We start from the raw sequence: 22,705 nt of genomic DNA, 5'->3' as shown, positions 1-22,705 counted from the left end.
ACATTTAAAATATAAATTACAATTGAATTAAATCATAATTATTATCATAATATGATAATATTATAATTTATTTATTTTTATCTATTTATTTAATATATTAAATAATACAGGAGATAAATGATTTAATAATCAGCTATTTCTAGTTAAAATGTCATTTAAACAACTGCTTAGTCTATTTAAGGTAAGTTTTCACAACTGACTAAAAAAAATATAGAACATTTTTGAATACTGTTTTAACTAGGCTTTTTAAGATATTTCACGTTTATAGAGTTGGCAAATAATTATATCATAGCATTTTAAAATAATTAAATAATATTAATTATGTTTAAAACTATTGTTACAAAATTCTTAAATAAAATAATAACTGTAAAATTAATATTAAAAAGGTACTTATTATCAGTTACTATATTCTAAATTGTTAAGTAAAATTATCAAATAGTTCTATTAGGGATATCTTAAACACTTATTCATATCTATGTATTTGAACATTGTATACACGAGTACTTAATATCTAAAGAAATACATTTAAAAACACACAATAATATAGTAATACAAGATTAAGTGTTAAGTATGTTACTAAAAATAATCTTATACTAGTAAAATTAAGTAAAATAGTTATAAAAAAGGACATAACCTATATGAACACTATATGAAAAAAATAATATAATACTGCAATAATACGATATAATACTGTTAAATGTCTTGAGTTTTAAAAAATAGTTGATATTCAATATTTGTCTATCATAGACCTATCATTAAGAATGAGGAAATCATTATAAAACATCATTATTAAACTTAAAGTTAGGATTTAGGAATATATCATGGCGTTTGAATAATCAGTCAAAAGCAGATTTCCTAGAGAATGATGCCAGAGAAGACATTTCTGTAGGCTCTGTAGGAAGACGGCTAAATTCAATTGTATCACTGGAACTGTTGTTTACATCTAAAGAAAAAAAAAGTTAATTGTTAACAAAAGTATATAAATAAAAAAAACTAAAACCTAAAATCTTAACTAATGAGTCATAACAAAAACAATTTTTTTTATTATTGCCATTTTTAATTTATATTTGTAATTTAAATACCGTCTAACACATTAAACATGTATTTTATGGTACTAATATTTTTATAAGTAATAATTATAGTAATAGTAGTAGGGATAAAAATTATTTTTTTATAACATTACCAATTTCAGAAGGCCAGTGTTTGTGAGAAGGAGAATACAATACAATTAAAGCAAATATATATATATTCCACATTCCATAAACACCGATTAAAAACGCAGATGCATAATTGAGATTATTCGTTTCGTTCCATTTCCAATGTCCTTCTGAAGCCTAACAGACACAAATAAAACAGAATTTAATTTTAAATACAATGCAATTTTATAAAAGCAATTTATTAGAATAATTTACCTGGCCCAATATGAATCCAATTACAGTTAAAGCTGCACACAATAATGTAGCTATCATTAAAAACTTAAATCTATAAATACTCCCTTCGTAATGTAACCTCCTGGCATTTGACATAGATGGCAATGCTGATCTTCGAGCACTGATATTGCAGAACACTTTCCATATCATGTATGATAAAAATAAAAAGTAACATCCACCAGATATTGCCGCTAATATTATGAAACTTAACTGAAGTTGTTTACATTAAAGAAAATTATAATTGTAAATTAAAACTATGTGCAATACAATAACAATTATATATTTAAAAGGATACAGCTAAATTGGTGCCTGTATTAGTTGCCCAAATAGAATAAAAGGGATTCTTTAATTGTGCTCCTCTTTCACACATGTCAAATACAAACAAAGAAATACAACCAACAGCAACAGCACTTAAATGTTTCCAATATGTACGTAGATTTTTCTGATGAGAATCCTATAATTATATTATTCAAAAAAAGCATTATAATTTTTGAGTCGACAGTAACAGTAAAATAAGATAATATTATACACCACTTTGATGTTGATAAAATTAATAATAAATTATAAAACTACTGTTTAACCCAAAATTAAATTCTTACACATTATTATAATCCACATTCATTATAAATTAAATTAAAGTAAAAAAAAAAAAATTATATTTACCTGAATCTAAAGAAGAACCACAATTTTAATTGAACATATATGAAACAAAATTAATGTTTATTATAATTAATAAATATATATGTGTCAATTTAGCAATAAATATAAATATTTCTTTATAATTACAGAAAATATTTACCATGAGATGTTCACCAGCAAAAATCAGCCAAAAAGAAAGTAATGCAGCATAAAATATTCCTTGTCGTATGTCTTGCAAGAGCAACATGAATGGCATGTCATAATATAATGTCAAAAACTCAGCAGGAACTAAAATTAAAAAATTTAATTATACAAGATTTATCATACAAATATACTATATAGTGTTCAATATTAAATTTATATATAAAAATCAAATGATTTTTTATTATTATATGCACGTGTTGTACTTAAAATATATTATTTTCTATACATATTTGTCTATTAACCATGATAACATTAATGATTACAAAAATAAATAAATTCTCGATTAAATGTGTAAATTAAATATTTTTTTTTTGTTGCTATATTTAATAATTAGGTGAATCTTTCAAATAATTAAATTTAGAATTAACCGAACTATTATAATTTACAGTATATAATTGTCTATATTAGTAAAATAAAAATTAAACTGTTAATTAAATTACATAAAGGTTATAACACTAAAAAGAGACACATGCTAGGTAATAGTTTTATTTTTTTAATCAAAATAAGTACATAAATATCACTTACGATTTAAAAGTGTGAGTGCAAATCCAATTGTCATCAACATTTTTTCCAGTAAAACTGGTTTACGGGCTAACATGTGAACTCTGTTCCAAAACCATATCATAATTGCTACAATAAATGGAAAAAATATTGTTTTCATGTAAAGCCAAACACTAGTAAACCCGCCATTTTGATTAATAACCTTAAATAAAAAAACAAAAACATATAATTGTTGAATAAATATTTGAATAAGAATAATCAGATAGATTTATTTTTGAAATTAATTATCGATAAAGAAAATTAATTATTAATATTGTGAAAGATAATTTGGTACTATGAATACCTTAAATATTTTTAAAAATGAAATGTTGGTTTAAAGTTTATTTTTATTCATGAAAATTTAAAAATGATAGTTATATTAAATATTCTGTACTTATGTATTTCTTTGAAAACATTACACTTAATTTAAAATATTGTAACATTCTTACCACAAGCCAAACATCTTTTAAATGACCCAAACCAGTGTTTATTCCTCTCTGTTCATCAACTGGAATTTTTATATTGATTAAATAATAATCGTGGTATAATGATCCAAGCTCAAAAAGTGGTACTAATCCACACTGATAATTATGACCATCAATTTTCTAAAATTAAAAAAATTAAGGAGGAAAACTTTGAAATAAATAAACAAGAAAATATATTACCTCTTCTGAAACACAATCTAAATTACGTTTTTCAATAGAAGCAGCATATAACTTCCAGTCACCATCTCGATCTCCTTTATTGCTATAACCAAGCTTGGCATCCAATGTTAATTCAAGATTACGATCTAAAAATTAATTTTAAATATTTACGATTATCTAAATAATAAAAAATTAATTAAAAAATAAAAATAAAAACTAATTTAATATTTTTTACTGTTAATTATTAATTAATACTTGACAATGGCACAAGTATTTTTTTAAAATTACATATTAACAACACTATATTTTAATTTATTCTTATTCATACTGATTTAACTATTAAATATTAGTTAAAAATAAAATAAAATCATGAAATTTAGTAGATGAAACGTTATTTTAATTAATTACATTTATTTTTTTTTCATTGTTTTTAAAAGTAAAATAATTAAACTAGATGCCTAAATATTAATTCTAAATTAATCAAAATAATGAAGTGATAAAAGTATTCATTATAATAGATATTTTTTTATTTTACATTCAGTTATGTATTTTTATTAATTAAACATGCTTATCTAAAAAAAATAATTATTTATTAAATTTATGAAAATAAAAAAATCAAGTATTCAACACAAATAATTGATTTACATATATAGGTACAAGATTTAAAATGTTTTACTAAAATATAAATAATTGTATTATTGTTCAATTAAAAATATAAAAGCAAATAAATTAATGGTTATTATACCCATTTTGGTGCCTGAATGATATTCAATGTCAAAGTTAAGAACACCAATGAGATTCTGTTGCCATCGAGAATAATCCAATTTTAGGCCATCTCGCGGAGTAGGAATCTATATAATAAATTTGATAAGAAATCATTAACCATACAATAATCAATAGATGGACTGCTAAAAACGGCTACTGATTATTTTTCATTCATACTTGGAAGGTAAACACAATATCATTAGCCATTGAATTAGAGGCCGGATTATCCTTGTAAACATCCAGGTAATGAGGAAGGCACATGCCATTGCCTCTGATGTACGACCAAGGGTTGCTATCATTGTACAAGCATTTTGTTGCCAAAACCATGTCGGTAGCGGACGGAGGAGGAGCTGCAAGTGAGAAACGAATACGAATAAATATCGGTACGGGTTTGGAACATGGTGCAACAACAGTCGCGTACAGCGCTATGTTATGACTTACCTACGATTCCGCCGATCAAAAAGCTGGCCAACTGGCAAAATAGCAACGATGCCACGAGCACGAACAGCTTCTTGCCGCTCAGATTTTCCAGTATGACTCCGCCGGCCATCTTACGTCGGTGTATAATATAATTGTTATGCTTTAAACGCCGTCACGCAGCAGAGTACGTATCGAGAACGCGAGTTTTGCTGACGAACGAGCACAGTGACTGGCGATACGCGATCAAACGACGAGGAGAACGTGTGATGTCCGCCTTGTTGTGTTGAATCGTCGTGCAACATCAAAAGAAAAATGTCGTGCGACCGAAGATTATTGGCGGTGCCACACTCGTTCGTGATAACAACGTTTTTGTGTAACAAATGTAACAGGCAAACGAACGATATGCCGGAGACAATGAACGCCGCGTTATCAGGCACGCGCAAACACCGGAACATTGGTTACCTCCACGGTTCGATTGGTGAGCACATCCATGTTGGCGCGAGAGTCGTAAATACGGCGCGGCAATGGTGACCGGTAAACGGTGCAGTATGTACGTACCTTCCCGCCGTGACACTTCACGAATTGTAGATTATCAGACTTCATCAAATTGTTTGCAATAAATTTAGTATGCAATTTGAACATTAATTTTTTTTTTTTTTTTACGTAATATTGATTGTCCGCGAACTACGTCATTACCGTTCTGACAGGTTAGTAATTTTGATGGTTCTAACACGTGCGCACACCCGTGCATTTTTTAAGGGATTTCGACTGGGCGACCAATCATTTTTTTCTCTCGAAATAATCAATGTATAGTATCAGGAAGATTATATTTCCCGATTGTTCCGTATAATTTCTCCCGGTCTTTGTAAAATACGAATACTATCAACAAGGTGAAAAAATATTTTCACCAGGTGACATTTGTTGGTGCCTAGTTGAGTAGTTTAAAAAATGCACTGTGTTTCACTTAAAATAAAAGCAAATCATTTGTCTTATAAATTATGACACCAAGTTATATTTTTTCTTATAATTATTGTTCCATTCTGAGGGATTTTATCTACATTTTTACCTTCTCTCTTCTCTTTCTTTTTTCAGTTATTCAAATAGAGAGCATGGTAGTAGATACTTCATTTTACGCATAAACAAATTTAATTTTCCAAAATGATTTACCATGGTTCTAGTTAAATAATTCTCATTAAATATAACTTCGGTAAAGTTTCAAAAAACTACAATTTATTATTTAGAAAAATTTAATTTAATATTAATATACTTTTGTAAATTATTAGCTATATATTTATTAATATATAACAGAAAGAAAAAAAGCAACTCTTATTAAAATATAATTTTTTTTTTTTATTTAGAGTGTATTTTGAGGTATTGAATTCATATTCTATGTTATCAATTCTTAAAATGTATTTAATATTTATGGTTTAATTTATGTCCCTTATTTGAGTGTTTGAAGCAAACCTTAGTTTGATCTGGTTACAAATCTGAACGCAAAAATGTATTTATTTTGATTAAATATAGCTGTATAAAAAAATAAAATCTTATGACTCAATTAATAATTTTTTCAATTATAAATTAATATAAGTCAATAATTATTAAAATAAATAAATTTTAACTTTAGTAGTTTTAATTATGTATAAATAAATAAACAAATATCTAACATATTTCTGTTTATTTATTGTTAGTACCAGATAATTTTTAGAGTAATATTTTCTGATTTATTTGTTATGATAACCAATAAATTTCTTCCAGATGGATAGGCAACCCTCAGAAAAAATAAATCTTGTATACTTAAATAAAAAAATATAAATAATCATCGTATTATTAAAGCAATTTTATCATATACTTTTACACATCATACTACATAACTTAATTCTAGTAAATATAAATATTCTCAGATTAAAATATTAGTAGTTATATCAAAATAAAATACAAATTAATATAAATTGACTTAGTATAATAATGATTATGTATATAATAAATACATATTATTATTCTAGTTAGGTATAATTCATATTATTATACATATATATAGATATCAAATATAAATATAATTTTAGAATTTTTAATCAATTTATTAAAAAAAATATTTTTATATTGATTTTTATTTTGATAATTAAGAAATTTTTTTGCAGCAACCTTTCCAAAGTATTTTAAATTAAAGCAGTGGAAGTTGTAAATAACATTAAATCAAATTAGTATTTAATGGTTGTTAATAAAAATTTTATTTTATTTTAATATTGATATTTAATGTCAATATTAATACAATAAATACAATATCTGTATCATCTTTATTCTTTATCCAATACAAATTGTATTGATTTCTTTTAATGATTTTAAATGAAAATTTTTAGCTACCTATTTATTATAAGGTGTTTAATAAATATATTTATGTTTATAAAATCAATCTATAGTTAATTTTTCTTCTTCTATGAGTTCCTATATTTTTTGGATGTTGGATATCATGATTGTAGTTTTGTTTTTATCAAGTGATGCCCAAAATAAATCAATCATTGTTTTAGTATACCAGTCCTGGAGAGCAATCAATTTTTAATTCTAATAAATAATTTAATATGCTTTTGCTTATGATAAATCTAAATGAATAACATATATATATATATATATATAAGTTGTTAGATAAATAATGAAAAATGAATTAATTATAATAAAAATCTTTTACACAATAAATAAGGTTTATTTTACCATTTTTTCCAACAATGGAGTAACTTGAAAATGCTGTCTTGGAAATACACAGCACATTTTTGATCAAAGTATTCTGTAATATTGTTTTAGATACATCATCAATTTATCAAAAAATAAAACAATAAATGATGACCGATAAATTAAAACGTCAGAAAAATTGAAAGAAAAAATGTAATTTTTAGAAAATAGGGTAATTACTCTCAGAAAATGTAAAACTGTTGCATAAGAATGCAAAACCAAATTCAGCGAGAAAAACCAAAGCTTAGCTGGAAAAATACAAATGGGAAGTATTACAACATACACAATATTGTCCTATTCAGGCACCTTCAAATTTTTTTTCTGGTCTGTTAAAAAATACATTTCAAAATGAGGAGGAATTCATAAATGCAGTTATTGAAAACTTTAATTAAAAATGTGCTGCATATTTCCTAGATGGAATTTTCAAGTTATTCTATCATTGAAAAAAATGCATCAAATTGAATAGTGATTGTACAAAAATAGTAAAATATATCTTGTTTATTGTGTAAAAGTTTTAAAGTAATAAATACATTTTCCATTAGTATATTTTTTACCTTATTTATCAGACTGCCTACATAGCTGATGACTTTAACTTTATTTAGAGGGCCCTTGTGTGCTTATGCTAACAACATATTATTTTACTAGTTAATTGAAAAATATAGAAAGATATATTGAGGATTTTTATAATTACATTATCAGAGAGCACAAAAATAGCTTTTTAAATTATGTTAAAAAAAATTATTAAAATTATAAAATGTATTCAAAATGTATGTATTATATGAAAAATATTGTTGTTCGATAGATTGACAATTTGTGTTTCATAACTTGAAAACGGAACTGTGTCTAAAACTATTAGAAGTCATTATGGCACCAAAAAGAAAAACTCGCAGTAAAATCATGACAAAGAAAAGAGTACCAAAATCTCATATATCTCAACCCTCTGATATAGAAACACCATCACCATCAACAATTAGGCAAAATAATCCAGCTATTGAAGAAATTACATTAACTAGACTCAAATCTTTAAATATAAAAAAAAATCCAACATATATATCTCTGAAAAATTTAGTTAAATCCCGCGAAGATAATTCTCAATATATGTTGACAGATGATGAATTAGATCAAACTCAATGGTTTCTTGAAAGTATGTTAAGCTCTATAATGTTTCGCAAAATATCAATTCAAAATGAACTAGCATCATTAAAATCAATACAGTCAACTAGTTCTCAAGGTCCGTCTACAAATAATCCTTGTCCATCTGCTATCAGACCAAAACCGGTTGCAAAAATACCACTTTTAAATGAATATATTCAAAATAAATCCATTAAAAAATCAAGAAAAACAAAAGAAAAATCTGAACCAGAAAACAAATTTTGGTCCACGGTTAAACCATATTTAGCACATGTGGATAAAAAAAATCTTCTTTGGTTAGAAAAAATGGTTTTATCTTACGAGCTCAGTGATGATATATTCAAAGTACCCGCTTTAGGTGAACATTATTCAAAAAATTGGACACAAAAAGATTTGAAAAATCAAAAGAACCAGCCGTCATGTTCTCAGACAGTTACAAAGAATAAACTATCTACGCCAGTAATGCCTAATGTAGTAGAATTAGTGAATAAAATTAATCTTATTGCACAAAATAATGATGATTTTCGACCAATATATCAAAGAGTTACCTCAGCTCTTTTAGAACATTCAAGCTTGACATTTAAAGACTTTGAAGAAAAACTAGTAGATGGAAAAAATAATGAAGACGAATTAGATCAAATGAGTAATTCTTGTAAAAAATTTAATGAAGAACAAAATGTTGAAAAACAATTTCAGGAATTAGGATTAAAGGATTGTCATTCTAAACTAGTGCCACCAACTATAAAATCACCACCTTCTTACACTAAATCTGATGAAGATGATGATGAAATTTTAGATGAAATAAACAAATGTAATATAGCATTAGCTGAGCTACAAAATATCAACAAAAATCACTTAACTAGCTTACTGAATAGATGTCGTGAAGACTATTTTCAACAAAAAACATATAAAAAAATGAAAAAAGTGGAAAATGAAATTTTGAACTATAAAAGACAACCAAATAAATTATTATCAAATGATGAAAAAATTGCTCAATATTCCAAAGAAAATTATGAGATGAAATTATTAACTGACAAGCGCAACAAATACCTAACACAGTTGCATTTAAAAAAAGTTGATCCTGATAAGTATTTAAGTAATTTTTTTTCGGATGAATCAGAATTAAGTGATGAAGAAACTAACCAATTTCAAGAACATTTTGAAGTGCCCACATTTAAAAATGTAATGGATATTCATCACACTTTGGAAACAGATGAGGAATCAGAGTATAAGACTGAATAAAATGTTGGAATATTAAAGTATAGTACAACCTATTAATCTTAATTATTTTAATTCACAATACCTTACTCTTTAGTGAATATTTTAAAACAAATTTTAATTTAGGTATAACATAAAAATTATTTTTATTAACATATTCCAAAATGTAGAATCTATGTTTTTAGTTTGATGTAGTTAAATTCAACATTAATATACATCATTTATTTGAGAAAACCCACTTATTAGATTCTAAAGAACATATGAACATGATAATATTATCTTAATTTATTTATTTTAAACTAAATTATTTAAATTATTTGTTCACATTTATTCATGTTTTATTTAATTATCTGTTTTCATATATTATATTTTAATTCATTTTCCCATTTAACTTGTTCATATTTATAACTTACATTTTTTTTATGTTGTGTAGGATCAAGAATTGAATTAAAATTTGTATTTATATATAGTTATTAATACTTTTCATATTATTTATTTCATATCATTACCAATTATGTAATATATTGTTCTTATATATTAAATTACTATTCAAAAATTATTAATTGTCTAATCTTATATTTATATTGTTTCCAAATATGTAGTTTTTATTAAGTAAGGGAAAAAAAAGTTTTACAAGATTAATCAAAGGATAAAAATATGATAAAATATACTTAATTTATGCATAAGTTAACTTTTGAGTATTAAATTTATATTATTTTATGTTTAATCAATATTATATTTAATTTAATCAAATGTATTTTCAGTTGATGTATTTTTGGTTAATTATGCACTTAATTATTATTTATGGCTAAGAAAGTTATTACAAAATAAATACATTTTCTTGTTAAATAATATTAATTTTTGAGCTGTATAGTCACTGTCTTAAAACTAATAAAAAAGAGTTATTGGTACTAGTGAATATTTATTAATCCTATTTACTGTTAATCCTGCTTTTTAATTATATTTTGGTATCAAGGTTGTGTCTTATTTTGATTATTTTTTTCATCTCAATTTCTATGATGGTTATAATACAGTGGCGACTAGATGCCACTAATGTCTATTATTACTATTGTTTATCCTATAATTTTCTCTCTGAAAGGTGGAAATCGATTTAAAAAATAATCTAACCATGATCAAAAATCGTATTTTATTATTTATTAATAGTCTTGTTAAGTGTAAACCTTTTTATTATTATTATTATTACTATTATATTGTCATGTATAGTACAACATATACTCGTATTCAATTAACAGCGTAAAAGTGAATACATTTTTTTTCAAGCACCTATTCAGTATTATGATGCTTAATAAATAAATAAATGCATTTTAAAAAGTGTTCACGTTTTTAAATTTCAATGATGAGTTATTTGTATGAATCAAACAAAATACACGGTAGAAACAATAGGTTTACAAATTTTTAAAAATTGCTTAACGTGTCTATGGAATCTTCATACGTGTCTCAATAACTAAAAATAATTTTAAGTAAGTAATTAAAATAAAAAAATCAAGTGTATGTAGACACGCGTATTCCGTCTATAATCCGAACATGTCATACACATTAAAAAAACTGAAGGGCACATGAATCCCGTGGCACGACATACTCCGTGTTTGTCTTGTGGGTACGTTTCTACCAAAGGTGGGACTAGGAATTTTTACGCCCGGGAAAAATGTTAAAATTATGCCCTACCATAAACCAATAATCAAATACTTTAATCGGGAATTTTTTTCTAACAATTAATATACAATCATACTTATTGAGCTTTAACCTAATATTGGTATTTAACAAGGTTAAAAATATCAAATCGGTTGTTAATAATTACAAAAATTACACCCTCTAAAACTTTACGCCCAGGAATGAATCTCCGTCTTTCACTTCTTAGTTCCGCCCTTGGCTTCTACCCGTAGAAATGCTGTTCTTGTCAAGCGGTTAATTTCGGACGCTAGTACCAGAGATCACATTAATTGTTTCATTTAATCTGTCCTAGTAGTCAGCCCACGTTGTCTCGTCTAAAGGATTCCTCACTATAATAACACGCGGTTAATCAACGAAAATTCCACCTCCATGTTATCAACTGATAACAACAATTATTGTATAAACATTCGACCACAATTCGACCGGCAATATTAGATACAATCGAGAGGTTAGTAATAGAGATAATTTAACAATCTATAGATTCTCTCGGTCAATTTAGAAGTTAGTAATTTAGTACTAAATATTTTATTACGAAGTCATTCGCCCAGTCGTTGGCATGGTTAACTACTAGTAGATAGTAGTGGTTATAAGCATTCAACCATTTGACATTCGATTATCACAGATTGACAACGAGTGATTTTGATAACCGAGAGAAATTCACTCGAAAAATCCTCTCGGTCAATCTAGTGGATACTTTCAACTGATTTCGATACATAGAGAATCACTCAATCATTTTCAAAACAATCGGGAACAATCGAGTATTTTCTTTCGATTGTTCCCATCACTAGTTCTAATAACAAATTTCTTCAAAAGCTTTTACAGTGATAATCTCATTTTGATTTACGGCGTCACAATCGTTTTAAATACGAGTCAATCAAATCCAACCAAGCAACGGTTCGTAAACGGCTATATTATTATGTTTAAAAATGCTGAGAAGTATACGACTGATAAGTCATACTTTTTAAGTTTATTAAATTAACGTGTAAACATCAAAACTACATATAATTGATTTAAATTACTTATTTTATCATTGCAAATTTGTTAACTACCTAGTGTAAATTTCTAATATGTTAAGATTAAATACTAGTCAAATTAGAGTACTTTTATGTTTACTTTAATATCAAACTTTGGATTTGAAATTCAGATATACTTGTCAATAGTAAAAAAAAACTTAAGTGTTGAATCATCTTAATTTTAGTTTTTTTTTATGAACAATTAAACAAAAACATAAGTAACTGTTCCAATTTATCCAAATTATCACAGAAAGCTGCTAGTAAACAAAGGTTAGATAACAAAAACATAATAACAATTATTATAATTATTTTAAACTCGAATAGGTACAACATTAATCTGCTATTCAGAATTATTTTGTTCGTCTGTAAAAGTACTAAAATAATTGAACAGTCTTCAATATTAGTAATACTTGTATTATAGCATTCATTTTAATTTTTATTTTTTCATTAATTATGTATGTTAAAATACTTACCGTGTATATATAATTGGTGATAATTATGTTTATTGCTCAAAATTAATACAAATACAAGAATAGTACCTATATGATACTAGATGATTAATTGCAATATACATTTATTTACATAATTTTATAATTATATAATTTATTTAAAAAACTTGAAATGTGAAGCAATTCAAAATGTTGAAATACTTTTGATACAAATCCAAAAGGTATTTAAAATTAATTTCTCTTAGTGTTTATAGTTTTACAAAATTTATTTTATGAAGTTAAAAATATTTACTTTATCAACTATATCAAATATCCAAGAAACATGTATCATACAAAGCATTTTGTCAGAAGTATACTTATAAGAACAAATATTTACAAAGTAAGTCACTGTATTGTAAATATAATATTAAATACTCTATAATATTGATGATAATATAGTAGGTGTTAAAATTGATGATCCAATGTTTAAATTTTAGGATTTATTGATAAATCGCACTAGGATTTTGTCTGTAAATCATAACAAAAGTATAAGTAGAAAAAAAAGCTCAACTACAGTGGCTAAAATAACGAATAACCAAGAAATCAAGAAAGAACATAAATATGTATCTGAATTATACAGTTAGTATAATTTTACAAATAATTAATGTTTTGATTTATTTTATTTAATAATTCACATTATATTTTAATCTATGTAGATTTTTCAAATGCTAATATATACACCTCTCGGACTCATACGTGTGGTCAACTAAGAGCTGAAGATTCTGGAAAATTAGTTATTCTTTGTGGCTGGTTAGAACATGTACGATTAAATCGTTTTATTATCTTAAGAGATGCTTATGGTTCAACACAACTCATTGTTCCTGAAAACGCAAGTATTAATTTTATATTTTACAAGAGTTAATGAGAAAATTATCAAAATTTTTTATCTAGGTATTGACCTAAAAATTGCAATTAAGAAATTACCTCTTGAGTCTGTGTTGATGTGCTATGGCACTGTAAAATTAAGGCCTGTTAATGAAATTAATAAAGTAAGTTATTTTATTATGCTATAATCAAAATAGAAGTGTCAAAATAATTGTATTTTATTTAGTAACAAATTTTTTAGAATCAATCTACAGGATCGATCGAAGTTATTGTTGATAATCTAATTTTGCTTAATTCTGTAGACACTAAGATACCTTTTCAAGTACGAACATTTAATAAGGTATGTGTAATAATTGTTTTTGACTAAACATTTCTCATTAAATTTATAACTTTAATTGCAGGCCAATGAAACATTGAGGTTAAAATATCGTTATGTTGATTTACGATTTCCTGAAATGCAGTTTAATTTACGTTTGAGGTCTAAGTTACTGATGAAAATGAGAGAGTTTTTGATTAACAATCGTGAATTTGTTGAAGTAGAAACACCTACATTATTCAAAAAAACTCCTGGTGTAATTACATTTTAATTTAATATTATATTTAGTTTGAATTTACTAATATGATTGTTACTATTAGGGTGCCCAAGAATTTATTGTACCTACTCATGAAAAAGGAAAATGTTATTCATTGGTTCAAAGTCCACAACAATTAAAACAAATGTTAATGGTTGGTTCTGTGGATCGATATTTTCAAGTGGCAAAATGTTACAGGGATGAAGGTGCTAAATCAGACCGACAACCAGAGTTCACTCAAGTAAATAAAAAATAACTGATGTATTGATTAATTTAATCTATTTAATTTTCTAAATTAGTTGGATATTGAAATGTCATTTACGGATCAAAGTGGAGTTATGTTACTGGTTGAAGAAATGTTATCATTTATTTGGCCACCAGAATTGGGTAAAATCAAAATACCATTTCCTCGAATGTCTTATAAAGAAGCTATGGAAACTTATGGTAGTGATAAACCAGATATCGGATGCAGTACAAAAGTAATTATGATGCTTTTTTACATTATTCATTTTTATATCAAACGTCTACATTTTTTTTAGTTAAAGATTAATTAAAAAAATACTTTGGACTGAGACTTCATTTTATTACTTTTTTTTATACATTTTAGTGATGACTTTAGTATATACAATTAAAATCTCCGTGGTGCTTATTATTGAGTATCTAAACATTTAATTAAATCATTTTATTTAACTACGAGATCAAATTATAATGGCATACAAATTAAAATACATTTTTAGTGCTATCTTACTTGACTTACATTGAATATAAATTAAAACTATAACCTAACTAATTATTTTGGTTTTGCATTTAAAATTAATTTGATCTTCTCTTTGCCACTTCAAATTGAATTCTATATATGATTTGAAGTCTTAACAATACTGTTTTTTTTTTATTATTAATTATAAATTTTAAAATACAAGTTTAACATTACAAATTATTTTATTAATTCCAATTAAATATTTCATCTTAGTAATTTCATATAACATTATTAGTATTAATATTAATTATTATTATTATTATTATTATTATTATCATCAGTGGTGTAGCCAAAAAAATGTTGTAAGGGAACTTTTCAATTTTCAATTCTCTCTCTTAATTAGGTACTAACTTATTAATTTTAATAAGTCTATTAAATATAAGTTAAAATGTAAAATTTGTGATCATTTAATTTGTTGAAATTGTGAGAATTGTTTGATGATGAGATGATGTAACATTATGTCTTAAAATTATTATATATCTTACAAAATATAAGAGGAGGGGGTACTACCAGTTAAACTAACCTGGCTATATCACTTATTATTATAATACAAATTATTATAGAAAATTAAAATATATTAAATTTAAAAAATTATATATTCTATATTGTGTATTTATTTGTTGAGTAGATTTCCAGTTGGACAACATTTGTATCAAATCCAACAAATGAAGTATTTGCTCTTATTTTAAAAAACTCAGAAAAAAATATATCAAATAAACAAACCAATGATTTGAAAACTTCAATTTCTACCAATTACCCAGATATTAAATTTAATCTTATAAAAATAAAATCATTAAACATTTTTAAAGAAAGTCTGCCAAAAATTATTCCAGGAATTGATGTTTCTGCTGTACTAACTACAGATAATATACTCGAACATGATTTAGTTGCAATTGCTAGCGGTCCAAAATATGAAGCTGTAAGTTATAAATAGTTAAAATTGTTTATTATGTTTTGAATAGTCGCTTCATAAAAATTATAAAATTTCAGCTATCAGTATTGGGTAAAATTAATGAACATTTTAAAGTGACTAATTCTTGTGTTGATCCCTGGCGTTTTGTTTGGATAGTAGACTTTCCCTTATTTGAAATGGTGTCCAATTCTATTCAATCAGTTCATCATCCATTCACACAACCACAAACAGAAATCACTTCCAATAATTTATTAGAAGTAGGTACTTCAATAACATTTTGTTATTTTATTCTTGTTTTTGTTGTAGTTTTCCATATTAAATTTATTTTATTGCTATAGATTTATTATGTATAGGTATGTGTGTATTAATTGAAGTATGTATTTCTAACTGTTTATGCTGTTTAAACATTTAGTTAGAATTATGATTATTATTCACCATTTTCTTTTCAATATTCTTTAAAAAATATTATGATAAATATATACTATATGTTGTAATTAATTTTTTGAATAATTTTTTTTTATTATATATCAATAACAATAATAATTGAAATTATTTTTGTAGGTCAAAGGCCAACACTACGATTTGGTTTTGAATGGTAATGAAATCGGAGGTGGTTCTATTCGTATACACGATGCTGAATTGCAAACAAAAATTATCAAATCCATATTAAAGTTACCTATTGAGACCATGTCTCATCTAATTGAAGCATTAAGGTCTGGTTGTCCTCCACATGGCGGTGTAGCTCTAGGTAAAAATATTTTTGAAGTCTCAATTGGTAGTCGTAATAGAATTAAAATTAATTGAAATGATTTAATTTATAGGTGTTGATAGATTACTATCAATTTTGTGCAATACAAACAGCATTCGTGATGTTATTGCTTTTCCTAAAACTTTTGAAGGAAAAGATCTTTTGACAGGAAGCCCATCAGAAATCACCAAGGAAGATATGGAAAGATATCATTTAAATTTTGATAACAAAAATAAATAAATAGTAATAAATAAAAGTATATTGATTGACTGATTAAAATTGAGTTCTTTAGAATTGATTATTTTGCTCACATTTTTATAACTAATATAGTTTACCATGTATCACACACATCTACATTTATACTTTCATAATTTTTAAAATCAGTTATAACATTTTCTTGAACAGTCAATTGCTCGATACAACCTCGAAAATTACCTTTAAATAAATCTTGTCTATCATTTAAAAAGTATTTCTCTTCTGGAACACCACCTATAATAATAATTAATGTAAAAAAATCTTAATCAATATTTTTAGATTTTATTTTTAATTACCTAAATAAATTATGTTTTCGTTCAAATTGAATGATTCTATATTGTGGTGATATGGATCTGATATCCAATCATCTAATTCTAATGTTACATCTAATTTTGTGACATTTAACCTTACCATATGCCATTCATTATTTGTTATATTTGACAATGGCGCTATTAGTTTACTTGGCATTTTATACTTTTGCCCCCAAGTTGCTGTCAATAATCCGTTAATTATACCTAAACCCAAGTACCACTCCTCCTTTAAATAATAAGTACAATTATAGATTTATTATAAACTTTTTGAGAATAAGTGAATGTATGATTATTATACCTGTGACGTCCAAATAAGTAATCCGTTGTCATATGCTGTTGAGAAGTTTAAACTTATAAATTGTGTTTCATTATCCACATTGTCTTCATCGTTACCTTCTCTTTTAGTAAGGGATGATATTTTACTTAGAACTAAGTATCCATGTCCTTTAAACAGTGGTGGACCAGTTGGAAGCTCTATTATAAAATGTTGAAATTCCATTATACATTACATACTTATTTAAAAAACTGGAAAAATTAATAATTATTTTAAATTTAGTTAAGTTAAGTTTGTTTTGATAAAATATCCATACAACTAGGTACAATGTTAATTTCTGAAATACTATCATTTTCAACCAGTAAATTGTATACTTAAATAAAATAATAACTTGGGTTAAATACATATTAATAGTCACGGGAAAGTCCTATGTTCCAGTTTATTCTCAATCTTTATGTAATCATTTATTCTTACTACATGAATATGACAGTATGTATCACAGTACAAAAAAAATTAAAAAACTAATTTTGAAAATAAAAATAATAGTCAATAAATAAACTAACTATTCCTTAGTTATTTTTAAAATATCCATTTAAAATGATCATGCATCCCTATAAAAAATAGTTAAGTTAAAAAGTTACTTATTAATTAAGTTACAAAGTTCTAAAATAACTTCTTAAATAAACGCATTTGAACAAACATTCCTATGGAAAACAAAGATATCATTCTTTTTTATACATAAAATAAATGTAATACTGATGGTACAGTTTTATAATTTTAATAAATTATTTGTTTTTAGAAATTATTTTGTTACTTGCTATAGTTACTTTAAGTTTAATAAATATTTTCTTAAATTACTGATTCGAATTCAAAAATCCTGTAAGGTAATAATATGCCGAAGAATAGTTTAAACACGTTTAGGTACTAACCACAATATTTTGTACGTGTTATTTGTATTATTTTTGGTGACAAAATAGTTTAAATTATTTATAATAATTATCTAAACTATGATGTAGATTTTATTATTTTCGAAAAAAAAACTATTCGACCACGGACGGCTCCTTCAGTGTGATCCAAGAATTTTTTTTTTAACAGCCCGTAGACTATTGCTTAAATTATTACACTATTTCAATATTTATGTTATAATACCATACGTTTTTTCAGTTATTTTTTTATTTAAAACATGAAGTATAACGCATAATATAAATACGTAGCAAAAATTATTTATTGACTTATTTTATTAAGGGATTAATAATTAATGCAAAATTCTAAATGGTAAATTAAGTTTTAATAATTATTCATAGCGCAAAAAATTACGTAATATTGGGGATTATTATAAATGTATTATTTGTAATTTATAAATTTTAAATAAAGCAAAATTATTATTGTACTGTAAAAATCGCGTTAAAATATAATTACAACCGGCCCTAAAATTCGACTTTAGGCCGGCTTTTCGAGAAATGTACGGTTCTTCTGAGTCCGCCCATGTATTCAACCGACTATTACAACACAAGTGTTATGGTAACGTAATCGAAACATACCTTTTGTACAAAACGGGCCGTCCCACCCAGGTGAGCATTTACACACGAAAGATGTGTTGCTATTTTGGCTCACGCAGTGACCTTTGTTTTGGCACTTGAATTCGGTACAAGGTACTTGCTTGTTACAAGAGTCTCCGGTGAATTCCTGGGTAAACAAACAAAGTTCAATAGACGCCGGATGAAATACGCGTATAAAAAAATACTACAGCGCTCAACACACCTGAGAGCAATGGCAGTGCGGCTTCATGTCCATATCCAACCAGCAACTACCGCCGTGATGGCACAGATCGCCGCCGCACGGGGTCCCGTCGCAATCGGCGATGTTCCTTCCGGCAGCGATCGACGAAAAATTCAACGGTATCGTTTCGTAGTCGACCGACAGTCTCCGGATGCATCCGGTGAACGGTACCGGCAAGCCGGCAGTCGACCCCGGTGGCATGCGTGATAAATCCGGTAGACCGCCTGAACAATCAAAAATCGAAATCGTATACCAATGCCGTTTGAGATCGCCAACGGCGGCGGACGTACTAACCGAAGTATATGAGATTTTCCAAATCAGAAATGCCTTCCGACGGTTGAAGCACCGCGTAGTTGACCATTCCGTCGACCCATAGATAAAGTTTGCGACGGTATCGACCCACTCGTATGCTGTGCCATTCGGATAACGTCAACACTCTACCGCTGCGAACTACCAAAATGTCGTCTTGACGACGTGCATCGCCTGCTGAAACAATAGGTAGCTGTTTTACAGGAGATACTTTGAGACTGCGTCTCCCCTTAAAAAAAAAAAAAAAAAAACACAGCTACTCGTAAATAATAACTGTTTAAAAATATAGAAATATTTTTATTTGAATTGAAAATATGTCGTGTTCTTTATTTATGTAAACTGAAGGCCACAAAATCTATGACCTGCGAAAATTATTATGTGTTAATAATTAATTTTCCAATAAAGGGGTTTCCTTGCTCGTTGTTGTATGGAGTTAATGTTGAATAATTTAAGTTTCTCTAAAATATTTATTACGGGACGCTTGCCATCCTGCTGTTATATAGAATATATCAATTGGCGGCTAAATATGCACAACATAAATCAGATGTACCGTTTGTCTTAAGAGATGTGTCTTTAAGGTGCGATCCCACGGCACGCGGTCCGGTACAATACACGCCCCAAAGGAAATGTAATGCTGCTCGTAATACCAGTAAACGCTCGATCAGTGTGCCGAGAATCATATCATGGGATTGTGTGACGTACGCGCAAGGGCGGATTTAACAATTTTCCGCCCCTATGCAAAATTAAATTTGCCGCTCCTATCCAGATAAAAATAACCTCTACGTAATAAAATATCCTTAAATACATTTTTTCTCTAATATGCAATTATTTTTTCATTTAAGTTAATTAAAAAAAAATACGAATTCAATTAGTTTTTATTGAGTAAAAATGTATACGAGAAAAACATTTAATTATTAAAACCAGGGAATTTAATCTTTCTTGCAACATAGTTAGCCATAAATAATTCTTCATTCTTTTTAAAACCGAAAATGAATGTTCGGCTGCACAGTCAGTAACTGGTGTTGAAACAAATATTCGAAGGACAATTTCAATATTTGGCTAAAGATCTTTCATAAATTACTAGCAATGGCAAAAACGGTGTAATTTTCTTTTCATTAAAATTTGTAAATTGATGAGAACGAAAATTTAATAGTTTATTTAAAAATTCATTTTTTTTTTTATAAGTCTGATTTGTAAATAAGCGAATTGAATCTACTAGAAATTAATATGCAGATATTAGAACAGAAATTACAAAAGTAAAAATTGTTGATTCAAAAACTATATAGAATCAAGGTAACTTTATAAATTATATATTGTTATAAGTATATCTATTAAAAATTATAAAATGAGCCACTAGATTATCAAATCTCCCTGAGCCGTTCTATTTCTAGTCCGCCCCTGCATATACGTATAGTCTAATTTACTTGCAAATAATCTGTTACAAACAATCGGTTTAGTTTAGTTTATTATAAATAGTTGTGATAAATAAGACTTATTTATAAAACGTAGACAGATACTGTTTATTTTTTAGTAATAGTGTTAACTAGGGCACAGATGTTGTAGTTGTCAAAAGATAGAAAAATTAGTTAATAGTATTGCACTAAAAAATACAAAATATTGCGCTTATAAAATTAAAAAGTATACTAAAAAATAATTTATAAGACTTAATTTATTTTAAAAAATGTTACAAAATATTTAAACTTTAAAAAATATAAAGAAATATCTAAAAAATATGTTAATAAATGTATGTTTATGCTTTGTACTCTCAATATAGTGTGTATGGAAAATGTTACCATCTCGAATTTACGTTCCCACACGATACAGCAGGTAAACGTTTACATATATTTATGTTCGTGCACGAAAAAAAATATATTGGTACTTAAATTCCTACACGAAAAAAAATATACGTGTATGTAAGTTCCTACACAAAGAAAAATATATGTTTCGTGACTGAAAAACCAGATGATAATAAAATAAACAAACTTTGCTATTAGTGACAAATTATACAGAAAAAAATATTACTTCCCCCTTTAATATTTAGCCTAGTGCTATTTATTGTAGAAATCTTGCTACAAATGCTTGTGAAAGTTTTCTTTCAGAATTCAACTCATATTGTTATCATCATCCTAATACATTCAAAATAATAGAGGTCTTAAAAAGGTTTCAAACAAATACATATAATAAGAAAATCAGATACCAATAGACCTTTAAAAATCAGCAAAATAGACAAAATTATATAAACATCAAAATATTAGAATTCAACTTAAAACAACTAATTCCTTAGTCTGAATAAAGTGGAAAAGAAATAATTATTCGTATTCGTTATAATTTTTATTCGCGTAAGAATTCACGTAACGGCAATTTTTTTTTGTGCGGAAACTTACGTAGATTTATATAAGGGTGATTTTTACCTGGTACTTACATTCGCCCTACTGTGCAATATCGTTTAACACTAACTTTTTACAAAAAAAAATTGGATTCATCGCATGAAACACACACTCTCAGACACATTCTCATTAAATTCCATAACATTTTTTTTTTTTTCTAAACTGTGGGAAAACTCGGCTTAATTTTCGGCATATCTACAAAAAAATAAAAGAACACAAAATTCACAGTCTGACTGAAGAACAGATTTTCATAAAATCACTTTTCACAAATCTTATTATTATAGAATATATGTATAATAAATCTGATAGTTCCATAAGATACGATAATTTTAAAAATAATCAAACTGAATAAAAAATATGAAAACTATAAATTTTCTAAAAAAAAAAAAAAAACACAAACAATAATGTTAATACACAATACATCAATTGAACAATATATATCAATAAACCATATACTTCAGACTGAAAGTCATTTGTTTAATTTAGTGAAGTCAATAAAATACAATTAAAATGAAAAAATTCCGAAATTGTGAAATATTGCACTTAACATTTTTTAGATTTTAATTTGTACCGACTTGTAATGCATTTAAAACTTATTTAGTAATAAATTGAAGTAGTAGAAGAATAGTTGCAAATGCAACAACATCCGTGGCTTAAAAATAATATA

The 22,705-nt window shown here is 26.2% G+C and overlaps 4 protein-coding genes across 8 annotated transcripts in view; 2 read left to right on the top strand and 2 right to left on the bottom strand.

Moving 5' to 3' along the window:
• Positions 1 to 640: 640 nt before the first annotated feature.
• Positions 641 to 4,984, bottom strand: LOC112691784 (protein wntless). The gene is made up of 12 exons (XM_025566186.1): positions 4,664 to 4,984; positions 4,400 to 4,572; positions 4,203 to 4,308; positions 3,479 to 3,603; positions 3,263 to 3,418; positions 2,799 to 2,976; positions 2,230 to 2,357; positions 2,094 to 2,099; positions 1,726 to 1,884; positions 1,413 to 1,640; positions 1,184 to 1,334; positions 641 to 943 (listed from the first exon to the last, which is right to left on the bottom strand). Exons 1-12 carry the CDS (start codon positions 4,770 to 4,772, stop codon positions 837 to 839), a joined length of 1,626 nt encoding a protein of 541 aa, XP_025421971.1. The 5' UTR covers positions 4,773 to 4,984; the 3' UTR covers positions 641 to 836.
• A 152-nt stretch (positions 4,985 to 5,136) lies between these two features.
• Positions 5,137 to 9,836, top strand: LOC112691785 (transcriptional adapter 3-like). Its single transcript, XM_025566187.1, has 2 exons — positions 5,137 to 5,349; positions 8,169 to 9,836. Exon 2 carries the CDS (start codon positions 8,231 to 8,233, stop codon positions 9,737 to 9,739), a length of 1,509 nt encoding a protein of 502 aa, XP_025421972.1. The 5' UTR covers positions 5,137 to 5,349; positions 8,169 to 8,230; the 3' UTR covers positions 9,740 to 9,836.
• A 2,032-nt stretch (positions 9,837 to 11,868) lies between these two features.
• LOC112691783 (aspartate--tRNA ligase, mitochondrial) lies at positions 11,869 to 17,002 on the top strand. 2 transcript variants are annotated; one of them, XM_025566185.1, is made up of 13 exons: positions 11,869 to 12,301; positions 13,124 to 13,248; positions 13,346 to 13,487; positions 13,565 to 13,741; positions 13,800 to 13,897; positions 13,975 to 14,073; positions 14,135 to 14,305; positions 14,370 to 14,546; positions 14,605 to 14,784; positions 15,691 to 15,981; positions 16,053 to 16,232; positions 16,537 to 16,723; positions 16,797 to 17,002. In XM_025566185.1, the coding sequence occupies exons 2-13, from the start codon at positions 13,192 to 13,194 to the stop codon at positions 16,961 to 16,963; spliced, it is 1,926 nt and encodes a 641-aa protein (XP_025421970.1). In that variant the 5' UTR covers positions 11,869 to 12,301; positions 13,124 to 13,191; the 3' UTR covers positions 16,964 to 17,002. The 2 variants fall into 2 exon arrangements, with proteins under 2 accessions (XP_025421970.1, XP_025421969.1); XM_025566184.1 differs by having other exon boundaries at positions 13,115 to 13,248.
• LOC112691782 (protein eyes shut) overlaps positions 16,961 to 22,705 on the bottom strand; it is a 32,947-nt gene continuing 27,202 nt past the window's right edge. For 3 of the 4 annotated variants that reach the window (XM_025566181.1, XM_025566179.1, XM_025566180.1), the window contains exons 17-22: positions 19,637 to 19,828; positions 19,325 to 19,566; positions 19,105 to 19,249; positions 17,588 to 17,763; positions 17,275 to 17,515; positions 16,961 to 17,212 (exon numbers count right to left, since the gene is read on the bottom strand). In XM_025566181.1, coding sequence (XP_025421966.1) covers positions 17,055 to 17,212; positions 17,275 to 17,515; positions 17,588 to 17,763; positions 19,105 to 19,249; positions 19,325 to 19,566; positions 19,637 to 19,828 — 1,154 coding nt within the window. In that variant the 3' untranslated portion in view covers positions 16,961 to 17,054. The remainder of the gene's footprint in view (positions 17,213 to 17,274; positions 17,516 to 17,587; positions 17,764 to 19,104; positions 19,250 to 19,324; positions 19,567 to 19,636; positions 19,829 to 22,705) is intronic. The other variant, XM_025566183.1, reaches the window with a different exon arrangement.

Source organism: Sipha flava, unplaced genomic scaffold (genome assembly GCF_003268045.1).
Source record: "Sipha flava isolate LNK unplaced genomic scaffold, YSA_version1 66_pilon_pilon, whole genome shotgun sequence".
In the NCBI taxonomy this organism is placed as follows: Eukaryota; Metazoa; Arthropoda; class Insecta; order Hemiptera; family Aphididae; genus Sipha; species Sipha flava.
This window is presented reverse-complemented; position numbering and strand designations above follow the sequence as displayed.